Below are 19749 nucleotides of genomic sequence, written 5' to 3'. Positions count from 1 at the left end.
AGAGTATATATATATATATATATATATATAGTTAAAATGATAGAGCTCTCACGAAAATGGCGTAACTTGACAATCCAGAATCTCTTCCCACCCGTATTGTGCACACGTGTTGCAAAAGGCCTTTTTAATTTCTTGCGTAATGCACCACGTTTATGTAATTTTTTTCTTCTTTTTTTTTATTATCTTTAGAATACACATTTTTTTTTCTATTTCTTTTTCTGTTTTAACGAACACACATCGTTTGAAATTTTTTTTTTCAAACTCCAAACTTTATGTAAATAATTATTTATTATTTGCAAAAAGAAAAAAATTATATTATAAATCATAATTTTCTTCTCCAATCGTCATTAATAATTTAATATTATTATTAAATAATCAAATTTTGTTATAAAAATCTAAAAAAATCAAAAGGGATATTTTTTTCCAGGAACGATAACGATTTTGTATTTTTTTTTTTTCAAACTTAGTCATTTTCTATCTTTATTCTCTAAATTTACATCGCATAATATCCATTCTGTGTTTGTATGTAATATGAGAATGTGTTTATTTTTTCTTTTATATATGTATACGCATATATAATTGAGAGAAAAAAAAAACTTAGATCTTATCATTATTTCTCACGCTATTCAGATGATAAAAGAATAATGATTGTGTGTAATTATTTACAAGTGTATGTGATTTTTTTTTTTTGACGAAATTTTTTTTCTTTTTTTTTTTTACAAATAATAACTAGTACCATCCGTCAGTGGGAAATTGTCCATGAAATAGTTGATTATTCCCTCATTGCTGGCCAGAGAGAAAAAAAAATTAATAACGATAATAATTTAATAGCGTCTCATAATAAATATTTTTTTCCTTCGTAATAATTTTGAGCAAAAAACGAAGGTATTGTGCAAAGATAAATTTGCCAGCAAATAGTTCCTTCTTTCTATATAAACAAAGATATTTGGCCATATGATACAAATTTTCAAATCTACAATAGAAATTGAAATTTTTTTCTTCTATTGTAGAAAAGGGAAATCAAATTTTATAATCGATGCAAAATGTAAATGCCTTTTTCTTTTTTGCTTTGCCGATTAAGTTTGCAATTCAAAAAGAATTTCACGCGATTTGATCGAATATTTAATTACATTTTATATAAGCACCTCTTTTTTTTTTTTTTGCAATTTGGACATTTAAGCAGACATCATTTGTTTCTGATTCTCGCCACCTTCGATAGCAGCCACATGATCGGGTTTCTCTCCACGATTGTAACGTTCCCACATTTTCTTGTACAGCATCTCCATTCCCATTGCGTACATTTTACAACTGAACAATGGACTCTCCGATCGTGCCTTCCAAACTTTTGCGCGAATCGCCTTTAAGCTGTAGAATAAAAATTTTTTTTAGAAAAAATAGTTAAAGAAAATTTGTTTTCTATAATTTGGAAAGTTTTTTTTTTTTTAAACATACTATTCACGATCATTGCCAAGCCTGATGGCGATGTCCTGATACTCTTGTCTTGTACGAGCGACCAATTCAGGACATCCAAGTGTATTTAATTGACTGGCGGCAACTCTTGACGCTAAAGTTTCTCCTGGTAGAGTGACAACAGGTGTTCCTGTCCATAAAACATCCATACTTGTTGTATGACCATTGCATAAAGGTGTGTCAAGACAAACATCCGCTAATTGACCTCGTCGAACATGTTCCTCCTTCGCAGCGACATTGCTGAATAAAATTCTACCAGGTGAGAGGCCCAATTGTTGTGCAGTCGCTTGTAAATTTGGTTCGCCAACCGCTGGAAATCGCAGCAGCCACAGTACTCCATTTGGCACGTGTTTCAAAATCTACATTAAAAAAAAGAAGAAAAATTATTCCACATTTTCAACAAATAAAAAAAAAGAAACGAAAATTTTACTTAATTAGATATATATAATTATTTTTTAGACAAATTTTCATTTTTCGAATTAGTATACAATGGAATTTCTTATTTAATGAATTTTAATTAAACAGAATTTTTATTAAATCCAATTTTATGTGATTTGTATTTTTAAATACATCAGAATTTTCAATTTACTGAATCTTTATTAGTACGAATTTTCATTTTTACGAAATTGTAAATGGCTGAACAAACAATCGATAGTAATATTTCGGTGCGATTTTTAAATTTACCAATCACGATTTTCTTAATAAAAAAAAAATATAATAAATAAAATAATTATAAATAAAAAAAGAATTCAGTTGAATGAGAATTTTTCAAATTAAATTTCGGGTAAATTAGAATTATTTTTAATAGAAAATTTTTGTAAAGAGAAATTATTTTCATATTTTCAAATTAATCTACCACAATTTTGAATTTTAAATTAAAATATTTATTAGAGAATTTTTTTAAAAACAAATCAAGATTCGATAAAATAGAAATTCTGCTATTTATTTAAAAATTCGTATATCAAAATTAAATGAGAATTTAAAAACAAAAATTCTAAATACTAAAATTGTTCTAAATAAAGATATTTATCAAAAAAATATTTCAAACTAAAACTCTAAAAAATGTCTAACTTAACTAAAAATAAAATAATATTTTTTACCCAAATAAAAAAATGCCTCAAGTTTTTTTTTAAACAATATCATCTCTAAAAAGGAAATAAAATATAATGCAAAAGAGAAAAATTTCTATAAATATTAAAATCCAATCATATTTGTATCACAAGAAAAATTTGAAAATTGTCATTTTCTAAATACCTTGAAGAGAAAGAAATAAAAAAAAAAATCGCCATTTATGGAATTTAGGTCATCTTATAATATTAATCTAAAAATTGAACTCACATTCGCCCACATATGAAGTGTCAGTGGATCGATTTTATAGAGTTGATTAAAATTGCAATAAACAACAGCGTCTTCAGGTAAACCATATTGTTGTCTTGTTGTTATTACAATACTTTGCGGTACTTCTTCACCAGTTGCCGTTTTAGTATTAACTTGAGTTGTTGCCATACCATTTTGTACAACAACACCATTAACTGACATTTGACATTGTCCCGATGCAATCATTGTTTCAATTGGCGTTGTCGTTGGTAATTCAGCAACTTTCAATGATATTTCAACGGGTTTATTTTTTGAATCAGGCATTATAACCTCACGTATTTCCTTAACCAATGTATTTTCAATCATTGGCGATAAATCAGTTGCATTAATAACAGCCACATTGTCAGCCACTTTACCCTTTAATATCGATTTATCGGCTAAAATCAAACGCTCCTTCAAATGGGGAAACATTTGCCTGTAAAAAATTTCAAATTAATTTAAATTATTATTTTATTTATTTATTTTTTTTTTAAATATATACTAACTTGTGATCGCCAATGAAATATGTGTTTGGCATATAAGCAAGTTTCTCGCTATATTGACTGGCAAGTTCCAATGGTGATGTGACTTCGTCGGTTATTAAATAATCCATGAAACTCGCTCCCGATGTGCCTGGATAGCCAAGCCACATAACTTGAATTGGCGCCGGTCTTAATGCAAATATTTCATTGCGTGCACCTTTCGTGTAACCATTCATATTAACTAAAATATGAATTCCATCAGAATTAATACGATCCGCTGCTTTTCCATTGCATGGCACTTGTGATAAATCAATAAAATGCTCCGATTCACGTGCAATTTTCGCACGAAACGTCGTCCCATCATCTGAACTTAATGCATAGCAGAAAATTTCCACATTTTGCTTATCGTGAAGACCGGGAATTGATTGCATCAAATGACTCGTTGGATGATTGCCAAAGTCCGATGAAACATAACCAATTTTTAAACGCGTTCCCATTTCACGTGGATATTTGTACGGTTGTTTGTGAAGAACGTGAATCTAAAAAGATACAAAAACATACATAAATACAAAAAACAAAAAAGAAATACAAAAAAGGAAAATAATTTACCTTTTCAATACACAAATTCGCATGTCGTGCAGCGATTGCTTTTCGAAATTCATGTGACAATGGATAAAGCATCGAATGATGTGGATGTACGCTTGGTAAACGATTTTTATCCAATTGCTCAGCAACAATTGACACGAGTTTCTTCATTCTCGCCTCATAATCAGTCCAATCGCAAACAATTTGTAAACAATGCGCCAAATTACAATAGGCATCGGGAAAATCGGGTTTTAATTTCAATGCCGTTCTATATGATTGTATTGCTTCAGGTATATTACCCGAATCTTTATGAATTGAAGCAAGATTTGAATGCGCATCAGCGAATGCAGGATTTATTTGTATTGCCCTTGTATAACATTGTAATGCACCTTGAATATCTTGCATTTCCTTAAGTGTATTGCCCATATTCGAATATGCATCAGCAAAAGTTGGTTGAATGCGAATTGCCTCTTTATAATGCATAAGAGCTTCATTTAATTTACCCTGTTGTTGTAAAACAGAAGCCAAATTACTGTGCGCTGCTGCAAATTCGGGAAATACTTCCAATGCCTTTAAATATAATCGTGTCGCTTCTTCAATGTAGCCCTGTTCACGTTTTATGTTGGCCTGCAAAAAAAAAACAGGAATTCTTAATAATTTAAATTTTAATAAAAATAATTGTTTAATTTATAATTATAAAATTTCTATGATTGTTTAATTCTGGACTATCGTCGAAAGTTTAAATAGAATCGACGAAATAACTAAAGAATTAATTTTTTTTCTCGCACAGACTTTAGGACTAACAAAAGGTAAAAAAACAATTTAGTCAGCCGATCAAACTATGCTTTTTTAATCCTTTAAAAAATGACGGATTGTCTGTTTTAAAAACAAATTTATTCATTTTTTTAAAAAGAAATTCTATTATAAAGAAAAAAAGAATTTTTTTTTTTTTACCAAATTATTAAGGGAATCGGCGTGTGTTGGACAGAGTCGCAAAGCTGTATTGTAGCATTCCTCTGCTTCGGCCACCTGACCTTTTTCCTTAAGCGCATTGGCCAAATTACAGTAAGCATCTGGAAAATTAGGTTGAAGTTCAATTGCTCGACGATAAGTGTCAATCGCAAGGTCAATGAGCCTAAAAGAAAAAATTTAAATTACTATTTCACTATAAAAAAAAAATCTCCCTCATCTAAAAATATTTATTTTAATAAAAATCAATTTACATTGTTAAACATTTTTCATATACGAAAGAAATTCTGAATATATTTTATTTAAAAAAAACATGTTTCACAAAAATCGATTACACCATCTGCAATATTTGCATTAAAAGTTCAAATTTAACGTCAACCTACTTTTATATAATATTTGGAAAAAATAAAGTTTGTAAAATTTAAAGCGCACATGTTCTCATAAATATGGAAATATTATTTGAAAATCTGATCTGATAACAAAATTTAAAAAATAAAACGTAAATAATAATAAAATAAATAAAATAAAAAATTGAGCATAATTTAAAAAATTTAATAAAAATGGAAAAAAATACTTACCCTTGTTCATAATAAACGCAGGCCAAATTGCCGTGAACAACTGCATTATTGGGACTCAGATTCAAAGCACGAAGATATGCACCAACAGCTCTGCAACAATAATAATTCAAAGGATATTAGTTTTGAGGAGAAAATTGAATACTGTTTGAGAAACTCATTACGTACATAAGATAAAATAATTACATTTCTATGTGTAAATACTGCGAAAAAATTATTTTACATATGAGAAAATAAAGAGGAAAATTAATATTATCTTTGTATTATATTGAAATATCAAACTCATACTTGTTATTTTCAGACAATTCATTAATTAAATAAAATTCTATATATACATATATTAAAGGACGTCAAAGATTTTATTAATTAAAAAGTCAACTCTACTTTTCAATAATTAATTTTTTATTAAATATATAAATATATATTCAAAAGATGAAATTAATCAATATCAAGTAATTTCAACTTCAAGAATATTTCTGGAGATATTTTTATTCTATTAATTTTTAATCCCACCTCTATTTTCATCAATGTTAATAATTAATTTTCACATCATTTCAATTATAATTAACTTTTTCAATTTTTTGCTGCACAGTTTATATAATAAATTTTTATTTATATTTTATAATATAAAATTTTATAATTACAAAATTTATTATTACTATTAGCAGTTTCATGAAAATTCAATAGTAATTTTCCGTCTATCGTTAAAAGATTTTGTGATAAATTGCATAGATTAATTTATCTTTCATCTACACTTGAATGAACGTGAATTATTTTACAGATGAATTATTTTCTTTGACAAAATGTATATCAACTGGAAGGTAATATAAAAAAAAAATCAATTGATATCTTAACATTTACAGGATTTATTTTTGTAAATTCTAAAATTAAATAATGTAGCAATAAGTAGAGGAAAAATTAATAATTAGAATAAAAATTATAAATAAAACTTTCTATATTTTTTGAATTTCTAATATTTATGCAAATTTCTTTTTTCGTATTATAACTTTCTCGTAGTTTCAAGAATATTAAATTAAATGCAATTTACAAGTACAAATGTGAAAACTTATATTAAATAAAGCTTCGCAACTAGTTGGAGCGAATTGAAAATTACACTTGTGGAATAAATCTTACTAAGTATGAGAATTGTTTTAAAAGAGGTAATTTGCGTGTATAACATGCTGGTTTTCTGTTTGGTTGGACACGTTACAAATTAATACTTAGAAAACCGCACACATTAACGCAACGTTGTGTGTAAATATCGATTTTTCAAATAAATTGCTTTAACGATGTTATCCACTTTGACCCATATATTATATACATTTATAACTAGTTTAATTGTACATGCACTGACTGATGATGTACAAACTTTCATATATATTGCCAATTCTAAAAGTTTATAATTTTATATGTGAGGGGGAAAAAAAAGAAATAAAAAACAAACATTTATATAATACTCTCTCGTAAATCAAAATTTAATCTCCGTATATTTTCACGAAAGAAACATTCGAAACGAATAGAATCAGAATAATCTGTAATAATATAATTAATATAGTAAATTGAAAATATTTTACTGCCAATCGATGTAAATTATTATCAAGCTTATGAGACGTTAATCAATATTATATTTTAAAAAGAAATATTGATTTAGTAATAAAATAAAAAACGTAATGGAATTACTTTTAAATGAAGAAGTAATTTAAATGATAAAACGAATGATAACGTTCACTTTTAATTAAAATTGAATCGAAAAAAAAATTGCTTGAAGCTACATTTTTATTCAATTTTTTTTGTTTTTGATATTTTAATTTTCAATAAAATAATTTTAATTTTTAAAAATTTAATTTAAAAAAATTTAATTTAATAAATATATTTATTGTAAGTATAAATTTTTCTTTTATTTTCAAAATTAATACTTAAAAAAAAAATCCAACTAAATCTGTATTTGTAAATTTATTTTCGAAAATACTTGAAGGAAATAGAGTTTCACATGAAATGTCGCTTCATGTATTGGAAATTCGATAATAAGCATTAAAAGGTGATCGTATTTTGGATTGGAAGTCGATATCCTCGATTTTACATTATATACAAATAAAAATACTTGAATTTGTTTGATAAAAAAAAAAAAAAAAAAAAATTTCCCCACGTTATTTAAAAAAGGTGAATAAATTTCACGAGAAATTAAATTGTATGAACCTTTTGATCCAGGACTTGAGCCAAGCGATACAACCAGTAGGTTGTGGCCGTAAAATTGTACTTTCAAGATGAAGACGAAGAGATGGTGCCAAGGATGTTGAGGGTGATATCACTGTGTAAACGATAACACACTGGTACTCCATAACGTCATTATTAAAATTCTCAAATAATCCCAAAAAATGGAAAATCTACTTCTAACTTTATCTCTCTCTTTTTTTTTTCTATCGTTCGAGTATAAAAAAATAATTTTAGCTAACACATTTTTTTTTTCTTCTAAAATCCTTTTCTTTATAATCGGTAACTTGAATATTTTTTTTTTTGGACGATTATTTTAGTACCGAATTCCTTTGAGCAAAGGAGAATCGAATTATTCAGTCTTTAATTCAGTCGAAAAACATGTTTATGTGTGCGTAACTAAGACACTTAGAATTTTGTAAATTTCCTTTTTTTTTCAAAACTTTTTCATTTCTTCTCGTTGCAATCCTTTTTTTCTCAAAAATTTATCTTTTTAATTCATTTTCGTTTATCTCCTTTTTTTCGAAACTAATCCACCTCTTCTCTTTCAATTTTTTTTTTCAAATATTTGAATTTCTTTTTAATTTAAAAAAAAGTTTTTTCATTTTCAACAAATCGCAAAATTTCAGGGCAAAATTGTCATCAAGTTTTTTCGTCGACTATCCCAAATGAAGCTTTCCTTTCATGAAGATAATAAATCACTTTCCAGGATAAATCCAAGTCTTATTGTCTTTCTTGTCGTCCGCTTTTGTTCTCTCTCTATAGTTAGAAGAAGAACAAGAATAAGAAGAAGAAGAAGAAGCTTTCAACTGTTGAACTAAAATCGAGGCTTTTAAAAACTTGAGAATTGATGGGATCCATAAGTTCACTTAGTATAGTCTTTATCAGGCGACAAATTTTCTCAATAAGCAAAAAAAAAAAGAGAAAATGTTTAATTTGAAATGTAATTAATCCTTTGCTCAAATCAAATTCTTATTCAAGAAATTTTATATACATTTTTCGAAATCTAATTTTTTATCGTTGCGTATATGAATTTTAGAACATCAACTGTCTATCACGTTATTTTTTATCACATCAATGTTAAATCTCATCAACATTTAATCACATTCAAGTTACAATTCATTAACAATTATAATGTAATTTATTTTTTAATTTATTTTTCGTAGTATTAAATTTTTTTAAAAAATTGTATACTTTTTTTTTTATTGTAACTTTTTATTTATCTTCTTATCTCTTTTTTCCATTTTTAATAGAGATTAAAATTTCAAAAATTAAATAACATTATTTCTTCTTTTCGTGCTTTATTTTCATTTCTTTCTTCTAAATTACTTTTCTTCTTTATAATATCTCTGTTTCATTTAACAATTTATTTTATCGAAATTCGTTTCTTATATTCATTTTTTGTTTACATTTATTCTTCGTTATCACTATCAGGAACTACGTAATAGACACATTTCGAATTTTTTGAAATATTTTTTTTATCAACATTTAGAGAAATAAGCTATATATAAATTGTCACGTGTCGTCTTTCATGAGAATCTTTCCTCTCCACACAATAATGTCAAAGCCCATTTAAAAAAAAAAAAGAAAAAATGCGTTGAATCTGTTCGAGAGATTCTTCTTGGTTTGTATATAAGAGAAAAATAATCTCAAAAGCCTTCTTCGAAAATATATCCTGAGACACAATCTCCTTGAAAATTTCTGAAGCGCAAAATAAAATTTTGCTTTTTAATAGGAAAAATAAAAAAAAAAAGTTTTTTTACACTTTTTTTTTCTTTCGAATAATAATTTAAGCCTGTAAAAGTGAAGAAATTTAAATAAATATATGATTTAGAGGACGAAAAAAAAGAATAGTAAAATGTGCATGATAACGTTAAAAACGTGTCATAATAATAGAGAGAGAGAGAAAGACAGACGGACGGATATTCTGTCTCGTAGACTACGTTCTAAACTACTGAGGAGTGGCGTTGCGGCGGATTTAACGCGACTACCGGCAAACCAACAAAGTCGACGCCGACGCCGAGGATGTTGCGGCGTCAACGTTGAGCGCCTGACTCGGAAGCTGAATATGCGTCCGTTGCTAGGTGATTTCTATATTCCCCAGAATTCCAGCCACACATTCGGCAAAAAACCTCACAATCATTCTCATTATCAGTACAATGCACTTGATCAACTCTAAAATCCCCCCCTTTTTAATTATTTCATTTTTCATAAAAAAAAAAAATTTCTCATTTCAAGAAAAAAATTTAATAAAAAAAAAATAATTCATTAATTAAATTTAAATATCATTTATTCTTCTAATAAAAATTATTTTTTTTGGAATTAATTTTTGAAATAGAAAAAAATAATTAGAATTTTAAAATTTCCAAATAAGAAGAATCAAAGTGGAATTTTCATGAAGATAAATATTTTACGTTGGAGAATTTAAAAAGAATTTAAATTTTTTCTAAAGGAAAAAAGAACAAGAGTTTAAAAACAAAAAAAAAAAAAAAAAAAAAAAAACCCATTAAATGTATATTCTTGAAAACCGTAAAGTTTTATACAAAATCAAAAACCCTATTCTCTTCAGTTTCTCCTTAAACATTTTCCCTTTAATTAAAGATGAATTTTTATTTCCTTTTTTGTACTCTTTTTTACATTGTATTTTTTTTTTGTTTTTTAAAGTAACAAACACGATATTTTAATTAGGTTTTGCAAAATTTAATTAAATACCATTTAAAAAATTGCTTTTTAATGTTTACGAACAAATTACTTTTTAAAGAAATTGCATTTTTTTTTCCTCGACGATCATTAAAAGAACATTTAAATCAAACTAACTAATATATAATTTTGATAGTCAGTTCTTTATAAAAAATTTATTTCAATAAAATTCTCACCAGTGATTTGAAAAAGTATAAATTTTGAAAATTTCCACGAGAATATTATTTCTTTTGCATGAAATTATTATAGAGGCGGTGAAAAAGAAAAATAAGTAAACAAATGATCGTAATTTACAAAGAAGAAGAAGAACCCATTTTTTAAAAAGGGGGTGTATAAAACTGGCAACGAATTCGTGCTGTTATAATCGATCGTCATATATAAGAAATTGCGTGAGCCAGTCCATTCACAGACCAGAGAGTTTTTTTGCGAGAGAAAGAAAAAGAGAAGTTACTCATGCGCCCTTTTTTCTGATTACTAAAGAGAAAATTTGATAAAGGCGCACAAATCCCTCGTCGTCTGGGCGACATAAAGTGAAAAGTTTTTCTTCTTTTTTTTCTGTAAATTTACTTCTCTCTGAAAAGTTTCTATTACTCAAAGAATTCTCGAGAATAGATGGGCAAGAGTGTAATCGATTTTTATTAAATAAAACTGGAACCAGTTATATATGGAACGCATGAGAATTCGAAAAACAACGTTGACCCCGACTATTGTGTCTGAAAAATAAAACCACACTGAAGTATAAAAAAAAACAAGTTGAGAAATATCCAGAAAAATTTACTTTAAAAATTAACTAAAACTTTTTTGAATTATATTTTCATGATTATATCATTAAAAATTATAGAAGACAATATTTTAAAATAGAATTATTTCAATTACAATTCTATTTAAAAAATTTATTTCCCTTTGACTTTATATCTCAAAAAAGCAAGTGTTGTAAACTTTTATGGAAAAGTTTAGACAAAATAAAAATAAAAGCTATATTACTCTCTAAAGTTGTTTCTTTCTTTAGAGAGTGGAATAAAAGTATATATTACAAAAGGTAAAATTGGCAAAATATCTTTTATATTACATATTGTTGTCTACTTTTTACAAATAACTTCTACTACTATTCTACTATTTTTTTTCTCAATCTTGTGAATAAACCAGAAAAAAACCTTTTTCCACTGAGAAAAATAAAAAAAAAAAAAAACATTAAATTCATTTATTTTAAGATTCTTTCAAAACGAAAATGCTCGAGAGAACCAATCCTTTTACATTTCTTTTAATAAATATTTAAAGTAAAAGAAAAGAAATAAAAAATATTTAAATTATAAATAAATAAAAAAAATATTTCATAAATTAAAAAATATCTGACTCTGGACTATCATTGAAATTTTTATTAAAAGTCAATGAAATAACAAAGAGTCAATTTTACTTTTGCACAGACTTTAAGACTGAGGTTGAAAAAAATGTACACCTCAGTTAGATCAAACTGTGCTCTTTAAAAATTTTAAATCTACAAAAAGAAATAAAATCCTTAGACAAAAGTAAAAAATATAAAAAAAAAGAAAATAATTCAATAAAATAAAATTAAAAAAAAGATATAATAAATTTAAAAACTTTCAAATTGACAAAAAGAATCGTAAAATAAAAAATACCAATATTCCCAATGGATAAAAAGAATTTTCGCAAATATTTATAAGTAGAAAAATATTTGGCCAGGAAACATGTCTCTTCTTTTAATAATGTCAAAGTACCTCAAGTTTTTTTCCCCCCACAATTTTCTATGCAAGTACAAAAGAAATGTTGCCAAATTTATTTCAAGGGAATATTTATATGATTTATTGTCAAGTTACTGTAAAAAAAAAACCTTTTCGAGATATAAATTACACTATAATCCTAAAAGATAAATTATCAACGAATAAATCTTCTTTTTTGATTTAAATTGACTTGAATAATAATTTTTCCTCTCATAGTATCGATAATCCTTTTTGCGAAAAACTTGGAAAAGTCACATACTTAACGTCGTGAATCTTAAACAAACGTAATGGAAGTTCAAACGACCATTATATAATGACAGAAAATATTATCTTTAAAGGAAAAAAAAAAAAAAAAGACGATACTGCATTTAAAGTTTTCAGAGCTTTAAGATATAAAAGTCACTTCTTTTCTTGGTCATGAGCTTGGATTACTTTCACTCGTAGAAAAAGAAGGATCAAAGAATATTTTCAAGATGAAAATCTTCAAAGTTTCCCCATTTCATTTAATGATTTTATAAAATTTCTACTTTGTTAAATAACATTTAATTGAAATCGAAAAAATTCACTTTCTCAATTATTCTATTACTATTTTTTTTTTTTACATAGATTATTGTTTTTCTTCGTTATTTTAATTATATTAATTTTAATTAACTTCTATCATACAATAAATCAGCTGAAATTCAATTACTACATAGGTAAATAACAGGATTTTATTAATCACCTTTTTTTTTTAGATCCACTATTTTTGTTCATGAAAGAAATACCCCACGTTCATTTGAGCAAATTTCAAAAGGGAATTGATTTTCACACAGTGGAGTTTATTCATGTGAATAAAATGCGAATTACAAGGCATTGGATATGAGAATAAAAAATAGAGTCTCGCGGTAAAATAAAAAAAATATCACACTGGTAATAAATGAAAAAATAAATCGATCAAAAAAGATCTAAAAATGTTATTTTTGTAGATAAAAATTTAATTGGTAAATATTAAAATTTGAATTTCTAATTAAGAGAAAAAAAACAACTTACCGATCAAAGATGCGTGCTTCCTTGAGAACATTTCCTAAATTGATGTAGGCGTCAAGGAAATTAGGATCTAGAGCTACAGCCTTCTCGAAATGATGTATCGCAAGCCAAATTTCACCTTGAGCATTGAAAACGCAACCAAGATTACTCCAAGCGACCGCAAAATTAGGTCGTGTCTCAATTGCCTTCAGATAGCATGCCTAGAGTTTAGGTAAAAAGAAAAAAAAATTTTTTTTTATTAATACAAAGAGTTCGCGATTCTCAAAAAAGATCGCGCCGCGCATTGCCCGACCTCTTCTTGCCGCGCCGCAGCTTTCGTAAAATGCTCGAATGAATTTTTTTCTTTTTTTTTTTTTTTGCTCTTTCGCAAAATTTTCCCAACAATTCAAATTTTTCAAAACAAAAATTTCTTCACAAACAAAAGAAAGGAAGAATTAATCGACCCCCGGGGGAAAAATTTCATTGAAAATTCTCTTTTGCAAGAACATGAAATTAATTCAAGCACTAGACGATCTGTCTGAAAAAGAAATTCTAAGAAATACGAAACGTGATTTGAAAAAAAAAAACTATTTTTAAGAACAAATAATACACGAGTTAAAAAAGAGAAAAATGTCACAAATCACGAAATTGTATTTCTCAGAAGATTATTGTTTTTATTTTCGTGAAATATATATATATATATTTATATATATTTGCAGTGTAACAAAAGGAAAAATTGGAAAGGTTCAACATAAAGGATTAATGAGACGCGCAACGAAACGTTTTGGATTTTTGTTCTTTTTATGCTGACAATTCTCCGGAATGCGTCCGGTGGATTTGTCAGCATTCTCATTAATATTAAACTTCGTTTTTTTCATACTTTTTACGAAAAATTTATTTGGAAAAATGTTCATTCTTCATTCCGGGAGATTAATAATAATAATAATAATTCGCGTGATATTAAAATTTAATCCAAAACGTTTTAGAGGAAAAAAGCACAAGTGTATCGCGCGTGCCGAGAGGTGGGCTGCATTATAAAACAGTGTAATCCATACCTAAAAAAAATAAAAGGGGATCATCAATTGGCTAGTCTCTAAAAAGGTCAGTGGAAAATGTCAAAGGAAATTTTTTTGGTGATGTGATGAAAGGAAATTTCACTTATCATTGGAAAGAAACTTAAATTTTTTTTTTCATTTATAAATTTTCTTACTAGTAATAATAATATTAATAAATTTATTAAAAACAATAATTTTGTATTATAATAAATTTTTCGAATTAGTTTTGAAATTGATTTAAAAAAAAAAAAATACTTACCAGCATTCAAAAATTGAACTGGATTGAATATATATTTTTTTTTTTTGCATAAAATTTCTGTTTTTTTTTTAGTGAATAAAAAGGAATAAATCAGATTATTTTGATTAATATTTTTTTGGGATAGAGACTAGCCGCGGGAATTACTTTACCTGCAAAGAACCCTTCGGTAGTTTGATGGTAGGTATGGGTCGTAAGCTCTCATAATAAACTTAGACTGAGAGAGACACACAGTGTGTAAGTGTGTGTTATCAAATAACCAGATTCTGAATCACCCTTTGATGAGAGGATACCAGTGGAAACCAATTGCAATGCTCCAATATTCCATTCCTAGAGCTGACCATTCCAATCCACAACAATAAGACAGCTGCGTTAATCTCTTTTTATTTTCTTCAAAAAATTTCATCTCAACTTTCTATTTTTTTTTTTTTTTTTTAAACCTAGTGTCGAGCAACTTCTTAGCACGATCACTTTTTTATCCTAATGCTATTTGTAATCACTCGTCACAGCCACTTTTCGACTTTTTAAATTCTCAAATTAATTTGCATTACGACAGCAAATTATTATTTTTTTTTCAAATTTAATTACAATTAAAATCGCAAATTTATTTCTAAATATTTAATTAAATAAATTTATTATAAAACAATTTTTTAGTTTTAATTTCCAAACTGAAAAATTTTATTTTATTTTTTAAAATCTTTTTTTATAAACTATTTTCTCTACAAAAAATATTTAAAATTGATAATCTATTTCTAATATAAAAAGAGATTTAATTTTTTAAAAGAAAAAAATTTGCGTTTTTTGAATAAAGAAAGAAAAATTGACAAAATTCCGCTTATGAGAATTGAGTGGCTGAACGAGTTGAAAAATTAAAAGAAATAATAAGAAGAAAACGAGTTCTCAGGAATTACTTGTACGAGTCGCAGAAAACTATCATTATAACCATTGTAATAATTTATCGATTACATTCACGATATTAATATGTAAAATTTTTTATTTAAAACAAAATTCTATTTTGAATTTTTTTCAAAAACAATTTTTATTAACTAAAAATTAATATTCAACACTGTAATAAAAAATTATTACTTAATTTGAATTTTGAACATAAAAACTAAATTTAATAAATAAAAATTTATAAATACAACATCGTTGAATGCATTCAATAATCGCCAGCGTCGCGCTGCAGTAGATCTCTTGACCAAAAAAAAAAAAAGATATTAAATCAAAAAAATTCTTTTTTGATAACTTAAAATTTTTTCACGCTTCAAAAAATGTCAATGATTGTTTCATTGATCAATTAAAATCAAATAAAAATTCACTGATTATTTTATCAATTTTTAAAAATCAAATATTCTTAAAAATACAAAATATTTTCAGAGAAAAAAAAAAAATCTAAAAAAATTCAAAGCAGTCAAGGGATCTCGCGCCAATACAATGTGAAACAATATTATTATGGAATGTGTGAGGTGCTCTTTGAAAAAAAAAGATGATACAAATTTATGGTGGAAATGAAATTAAAACTAGTCGCGCGCAACTGATCCTATAACATTTTTTTTTAACTTCATATTTTGACTAATATGAAAAAAATTCTTTTATTTTATTTCAATAAATCAAATTATTTTCAAATAATGCAAGTAGTTTTTTCTTTTATTTTTTTTATCAAAAAATTCTATTTCCAGTAAAAAAAAATTTAATAGGATCAGTAAAATCAAAAAATTTACACCCATTGCAATCGCGAAAAAAATATAATAATCGCAATTGCAATGAGTCGCGCACTGCCACTGTGGCTTTCATGTTGTTTTATCGTAACACAACTTGAAAGCCTCAATTTCTTTTTTTTATACAATAATAATATATCAGCTTCATTATTATGTTGAAAAATCTAAAAATAATCTCTATAAAGAAAACAAGAAATTCCAATTATTGGAAAAAAAAAACATGTGTATCGTAGAATTATTCCCTGATGGGAAATGAGACGTTATTCTTCTGTAATTAAGAAATATCACAATCAGATTAAAACATTGGCAGATGAATGCAAATGGTTTCTTTTTCTCTCTTTTTTTTTTTTTTAAAAAAAAAAGGATATTTGATATAAAAATCCGAATATCGCGCGCCGCGCATATAATTGCAAAAAACATGGTAAATATAAAAACAGCTTTCTGCATAACTACATTGATATAAATATTTTCCAAAAATTCCTTAGAACAACATTAACTGTTTATGCGCACAAAAAAATGCATAAATAACGTGTCAATAAAACGTCAAACTGTACTGACAATATATGGAAAAATTAAAAAATTTTTTTTATGTTATGTTAAATGTGGAAAATTTTTTTATATATGTACAGACGAATTATTGACAAACGTTCCTATGCAAATTATGCGGTTTTTTTTTTAGGTAACACATTGAAATTTGTGTGTGTGTGGATTAAATTAAAAATTACCTTTGCTTCATCAAGTCTTGCTAATGCTTTCAAAAGATTACCAAGATCACTTCGCACGCAATACAGATCCTGAAATGGAAAAAAAAGATATTTTTTTAAATAAAAATAATAAAATTTAAAATATAGTTGCGTGTAAAAAAAATTAAATGAAATTTACTGGATTATACTGCAATGCCGTGACATAGGCTTGAACTGCTTGTTCCATATCTCCTGCAGCGACAAGGGCTGCCGCTAGGTTAATATATCCATCGATGAAATCTGGTTTCAATCTTACAGCGTGACGGTAATTTTCTAAAGCCTCTTGAAGCTGACCTCGTTCCTTATATACATTACCGAGATTACTGTACGCTTCGGCCAAAAGTGGATTTTGTTTAATAGCCAAACTACTGTAATGCGCTGATCTGGAAAAACAAATTTTATTTAAAAAAAAGTTTAATATAAATAATTTTTATTTTTCTAAAAATTAGTTTTCTTCTTTTCAATATTATTTATTTAAAAAATTAAATTATAATAAAAATTTTTGTTTAAAACAAAATTTTGTTAACAAAATATAAAAGAAAAAAATACGTACTTTTCTAATCTACGACATTGAAAGTGAATGGACGATAGAAGTAAAAGAACTCCAGTATTGTTCGCTTCTTGTCTCCACAGTTGCATACAATGTCTCTCTGCATTTTCGTAGTCGCCTGCTTGATATTCTCTGTGTGCCAATTCAAGAAGACCTTGGAAAATAAAAAGAAACAAATTCAATAAAAAAAAATCGGTTTTTTTTTAATATTATTTAAAAAAAAAGTGTTTTACAAAAATAAAAAAATCACAAGAAAATAAATTTTAAAAATCCAAACATGAGAAAATGGAAGAAAAAAAGAGAAACCAACTTTTATTATCTAACATTTCAGAAGTCTCCTCTTTATTCATTGTCAATTCTTTCGATTGAAAATTCTGCGCCATAAGGAAATTTGCACGACCTCGATTAATTGGCAAGTCTTTAATTCTATTCTCAATACTCCCAGATTCGTTAATTAAAACAATACACTGACTTTTTGATAAACTGTCATAAATCATCATGATCGGTGCGCAAACGCCAATACACGGTTCCTCTCTTTTCACTATTTTACACTTTGCAAAAAAAAAATCTTTCCACAAACACTCAATTGAATTTATTAAAAAATATTGTCTTATTACTCTCAATTAAAATTAAAAATCTCTCAAATTGTCAAAAAAGAAACATTCGGAGTAAGTACAATGCCTTTCACCTCGTTTTCGGAAATAATTCAATGATCACTATAAAACCAACTTGGAATCACTTATTAGAGAGTTTAAACACGACTTAATCACTATCAAACTGATTATTTCTTGTTTTCTAAATTTTATTATATAAAAAATATTTGATGTCAAATGCGGAGTATTAAGAAAGATGCCACACACAGTCTTTATAGGTTATGTTCAATTTGCTTTGTCGACCTCGACATCCAATCGTCACACGGGTGGAGGGGCAAGGGCAAATCATCGGGTCGGATTGCTGTAAATTTCCATCTTGTGTGGAAAAAAGGAAGGGGGAAATAAGGGGAGAAATGAACCCTTCCTCATCGCGTACATCGGTTCAATAGATACATACATACATATACAAGTGTATGCAAATATATGTAAACTAATTTTAAAAAAAAATCATTAACCAGAATTCGTCATTCCATTAAAAAAAATTCTTTTTAATTTTCGTTGAAATTCTTTTAATTTTCAAATCAAAATATATACTTCGAACAAATCAATAACATTTAAAAATTATTTAAAAAAGAATTAAAAATATTTTATTAAAATATCAAATATAAATTAATTTATTTGGATTTTATTATTATAAATAATTAAATTGTTATAAATAAGGGGAAATTGATAGGGAAAATTATATTGTAAAACTTAGAATAAAATAAAGAAAATAAATCTAAATCTATCAAAAATTATAATCCCTAAAAATATAATTCCGAATATATTTTTTAATTAGACGAGAAAAAAAAATTGTATGTTAGAAATTTAAAAAGCAAATCTAAAAAAAACAAAATTTGTATAGCTTTTTTTGACAGGAACAAAAAGGATTTAAAACCAAATTTCTCATAATGGAATCTTCCAAATAAATTTACCAAATTCAACCTTAAAAAATATTTGACATAAAAAACAAACAAATCTAATTAAGTTACAAATACTGAATTAAAATAATCTTGTAATAGGTACTTAACCAAACGTGTTTCAACAGAAATTATAAATAAAAAAAATTAATTTTCCAAAATTAATCACACTAATCGATAATGAAAAAAAAAAAATTTGGAATACTCACCAGCTGTAGATAATTGTTGAATTTCATTCATTTTGAGAATGACACTCGAACCACCAATTTGCTGATGATTTTGCGACTGTTGTTGCTGTTGTGCCTGCATTTCAGCTTTTGTTGTAATAAGTATTTCACAAATATACGTCACTTGTCAATTAAATCAAAATGTTCACTTCAATTATCGAGTCGCTTCGTTCCCTGCACGAGTTCCTCGTCACTTAGTTTAATTATTGTTTTCTTTCGAAAAAAAAAAATTAATATAATTAACGACAAAAGAAATAATGCGACCTTACATTGTCCGCCATAATGATTTTTGAGATTTGTCAGAGATCGAGATTAAAAAGTTCAATTTTTTTTTTTTTTTCTTAAAAGAATTCACTTGATTCAATTTAAATGAATTGTCAAATAAATTTATTATTTTAATAGATTTAATTCAAGTGGATGAATAAATTTATTAATTAATTGAAATAATAATTTTTATTTATAATAAATATGTCCCGCGAAAAAACAGCCGACATGGACGAATCGATCCATAAACGCTGGGTTCGAGACTTAAAATGTCCGATTCCAATTTTCCGGT

The 19749-nt window shown here is 26.4% G+C and overlaps 1 protein-coding gene across 3 annotated transcripts; it reads right to left on the bottom strand.

Moving 5' to 3' along the window:
- Window positions 1–439: 439 nt before the first annotated feature.
- Window positions 440–19701, bottom strand: LOC127282789 (UDP-N-acetylglucosamine--peptide N-acetylglucosaminyltransferase 110 kDa subunit). 3 transcript variants are annotated; one of them, XM_051307283.1, is made up of 12 exons: window positions 19176–19701; window positions 17418–17568; window positions 17004–17247; window positions 16847–16915; window positions 13117–13313; window positions 5441–5530; window positions 4848–5028; window positions 3918–4520; window positions 3333–3847; window positions 2809–3262; window positions 1453–1829; window positions 440–1365 (listed from the first exon to the last, which is right to left on the bottom strand). In XM_051307283.1, the coding sequence occupies exons 1-12, from the start codon at window positions 19273–19275 to the stop codon at window positions 1176–1178; spliced, it is 3171 nt and encodes a 1056-aa protein (XP_051163240.1). In that variant the 5' UTR covers window positions 19276–19701; the 3' UTR covers window positions 440–1175. The 3 variants fall into 3 exon arrangements, with proteins under 3 accessions (XP_051163240.1, XP_051163239.1, XP_051163241.1); XM_051307282.1 differs by lacking the exon at window positions 19176–19701 and adding an exon at window positions 17725–18222; XM_051307284.1 differs by lacking the exons at window positions 13117–13313; window positions 16847–16915; window positions 17004–17247; window positions 17418–17568; window positions 19176–19701 and adding an exon at window positions 7634–8082.
- Between the last annotated feature and the right edge of the window lie 48 nt (window positions 19702–19749).

The sequence above is a fragment of the Leptopilina boulardi genome, unplaced genomic scaffold (genome assembly GCF_019393585.1).
Source record: "Leptopilina boulardi isolate dan_hultmark-lab unplaced genomic scaffold, ZJU_Lbou_2.1 LbouV2_302, whole genome shotgun sequence".
NCBI lineage: Eukaryota > Metazoa > Arthropoda > Insecta > Hymenoptera > Figitidae > Leptopilina > Leptopilina boulardi.
This window is presented reverse-complemented; position numbering and strand designations above follow the sequence as displayed.

What these genes read in the sequence shown, in the direction of transcription:
- LOC127282789 (XM_051307282.1), bottom strand. Translation starts at nt 17,914, where the DNA reads ATGATGATTTATGACAGTTTATCAAAAAGTCAGTGTATTGTTTTAATT. An exon ending in TGCGTTTATTATGAACAAGG is followed by an intron (nt 5,029 to 5,440) that starts GTAAGTATTTTT and finishes TTTTTCTTTTAG; the next exon opens with GCTCATTGACCTTGCGATTG. An exon ending in CACTTCATATGTGGGCGAAT is followed by an intron (nt 1,830 to 2,808) that starts GTGAGTTCAATT and finishes TTTTTAATGTAG; the next exon opens with ATTTTGAAACACGTGCCAAA.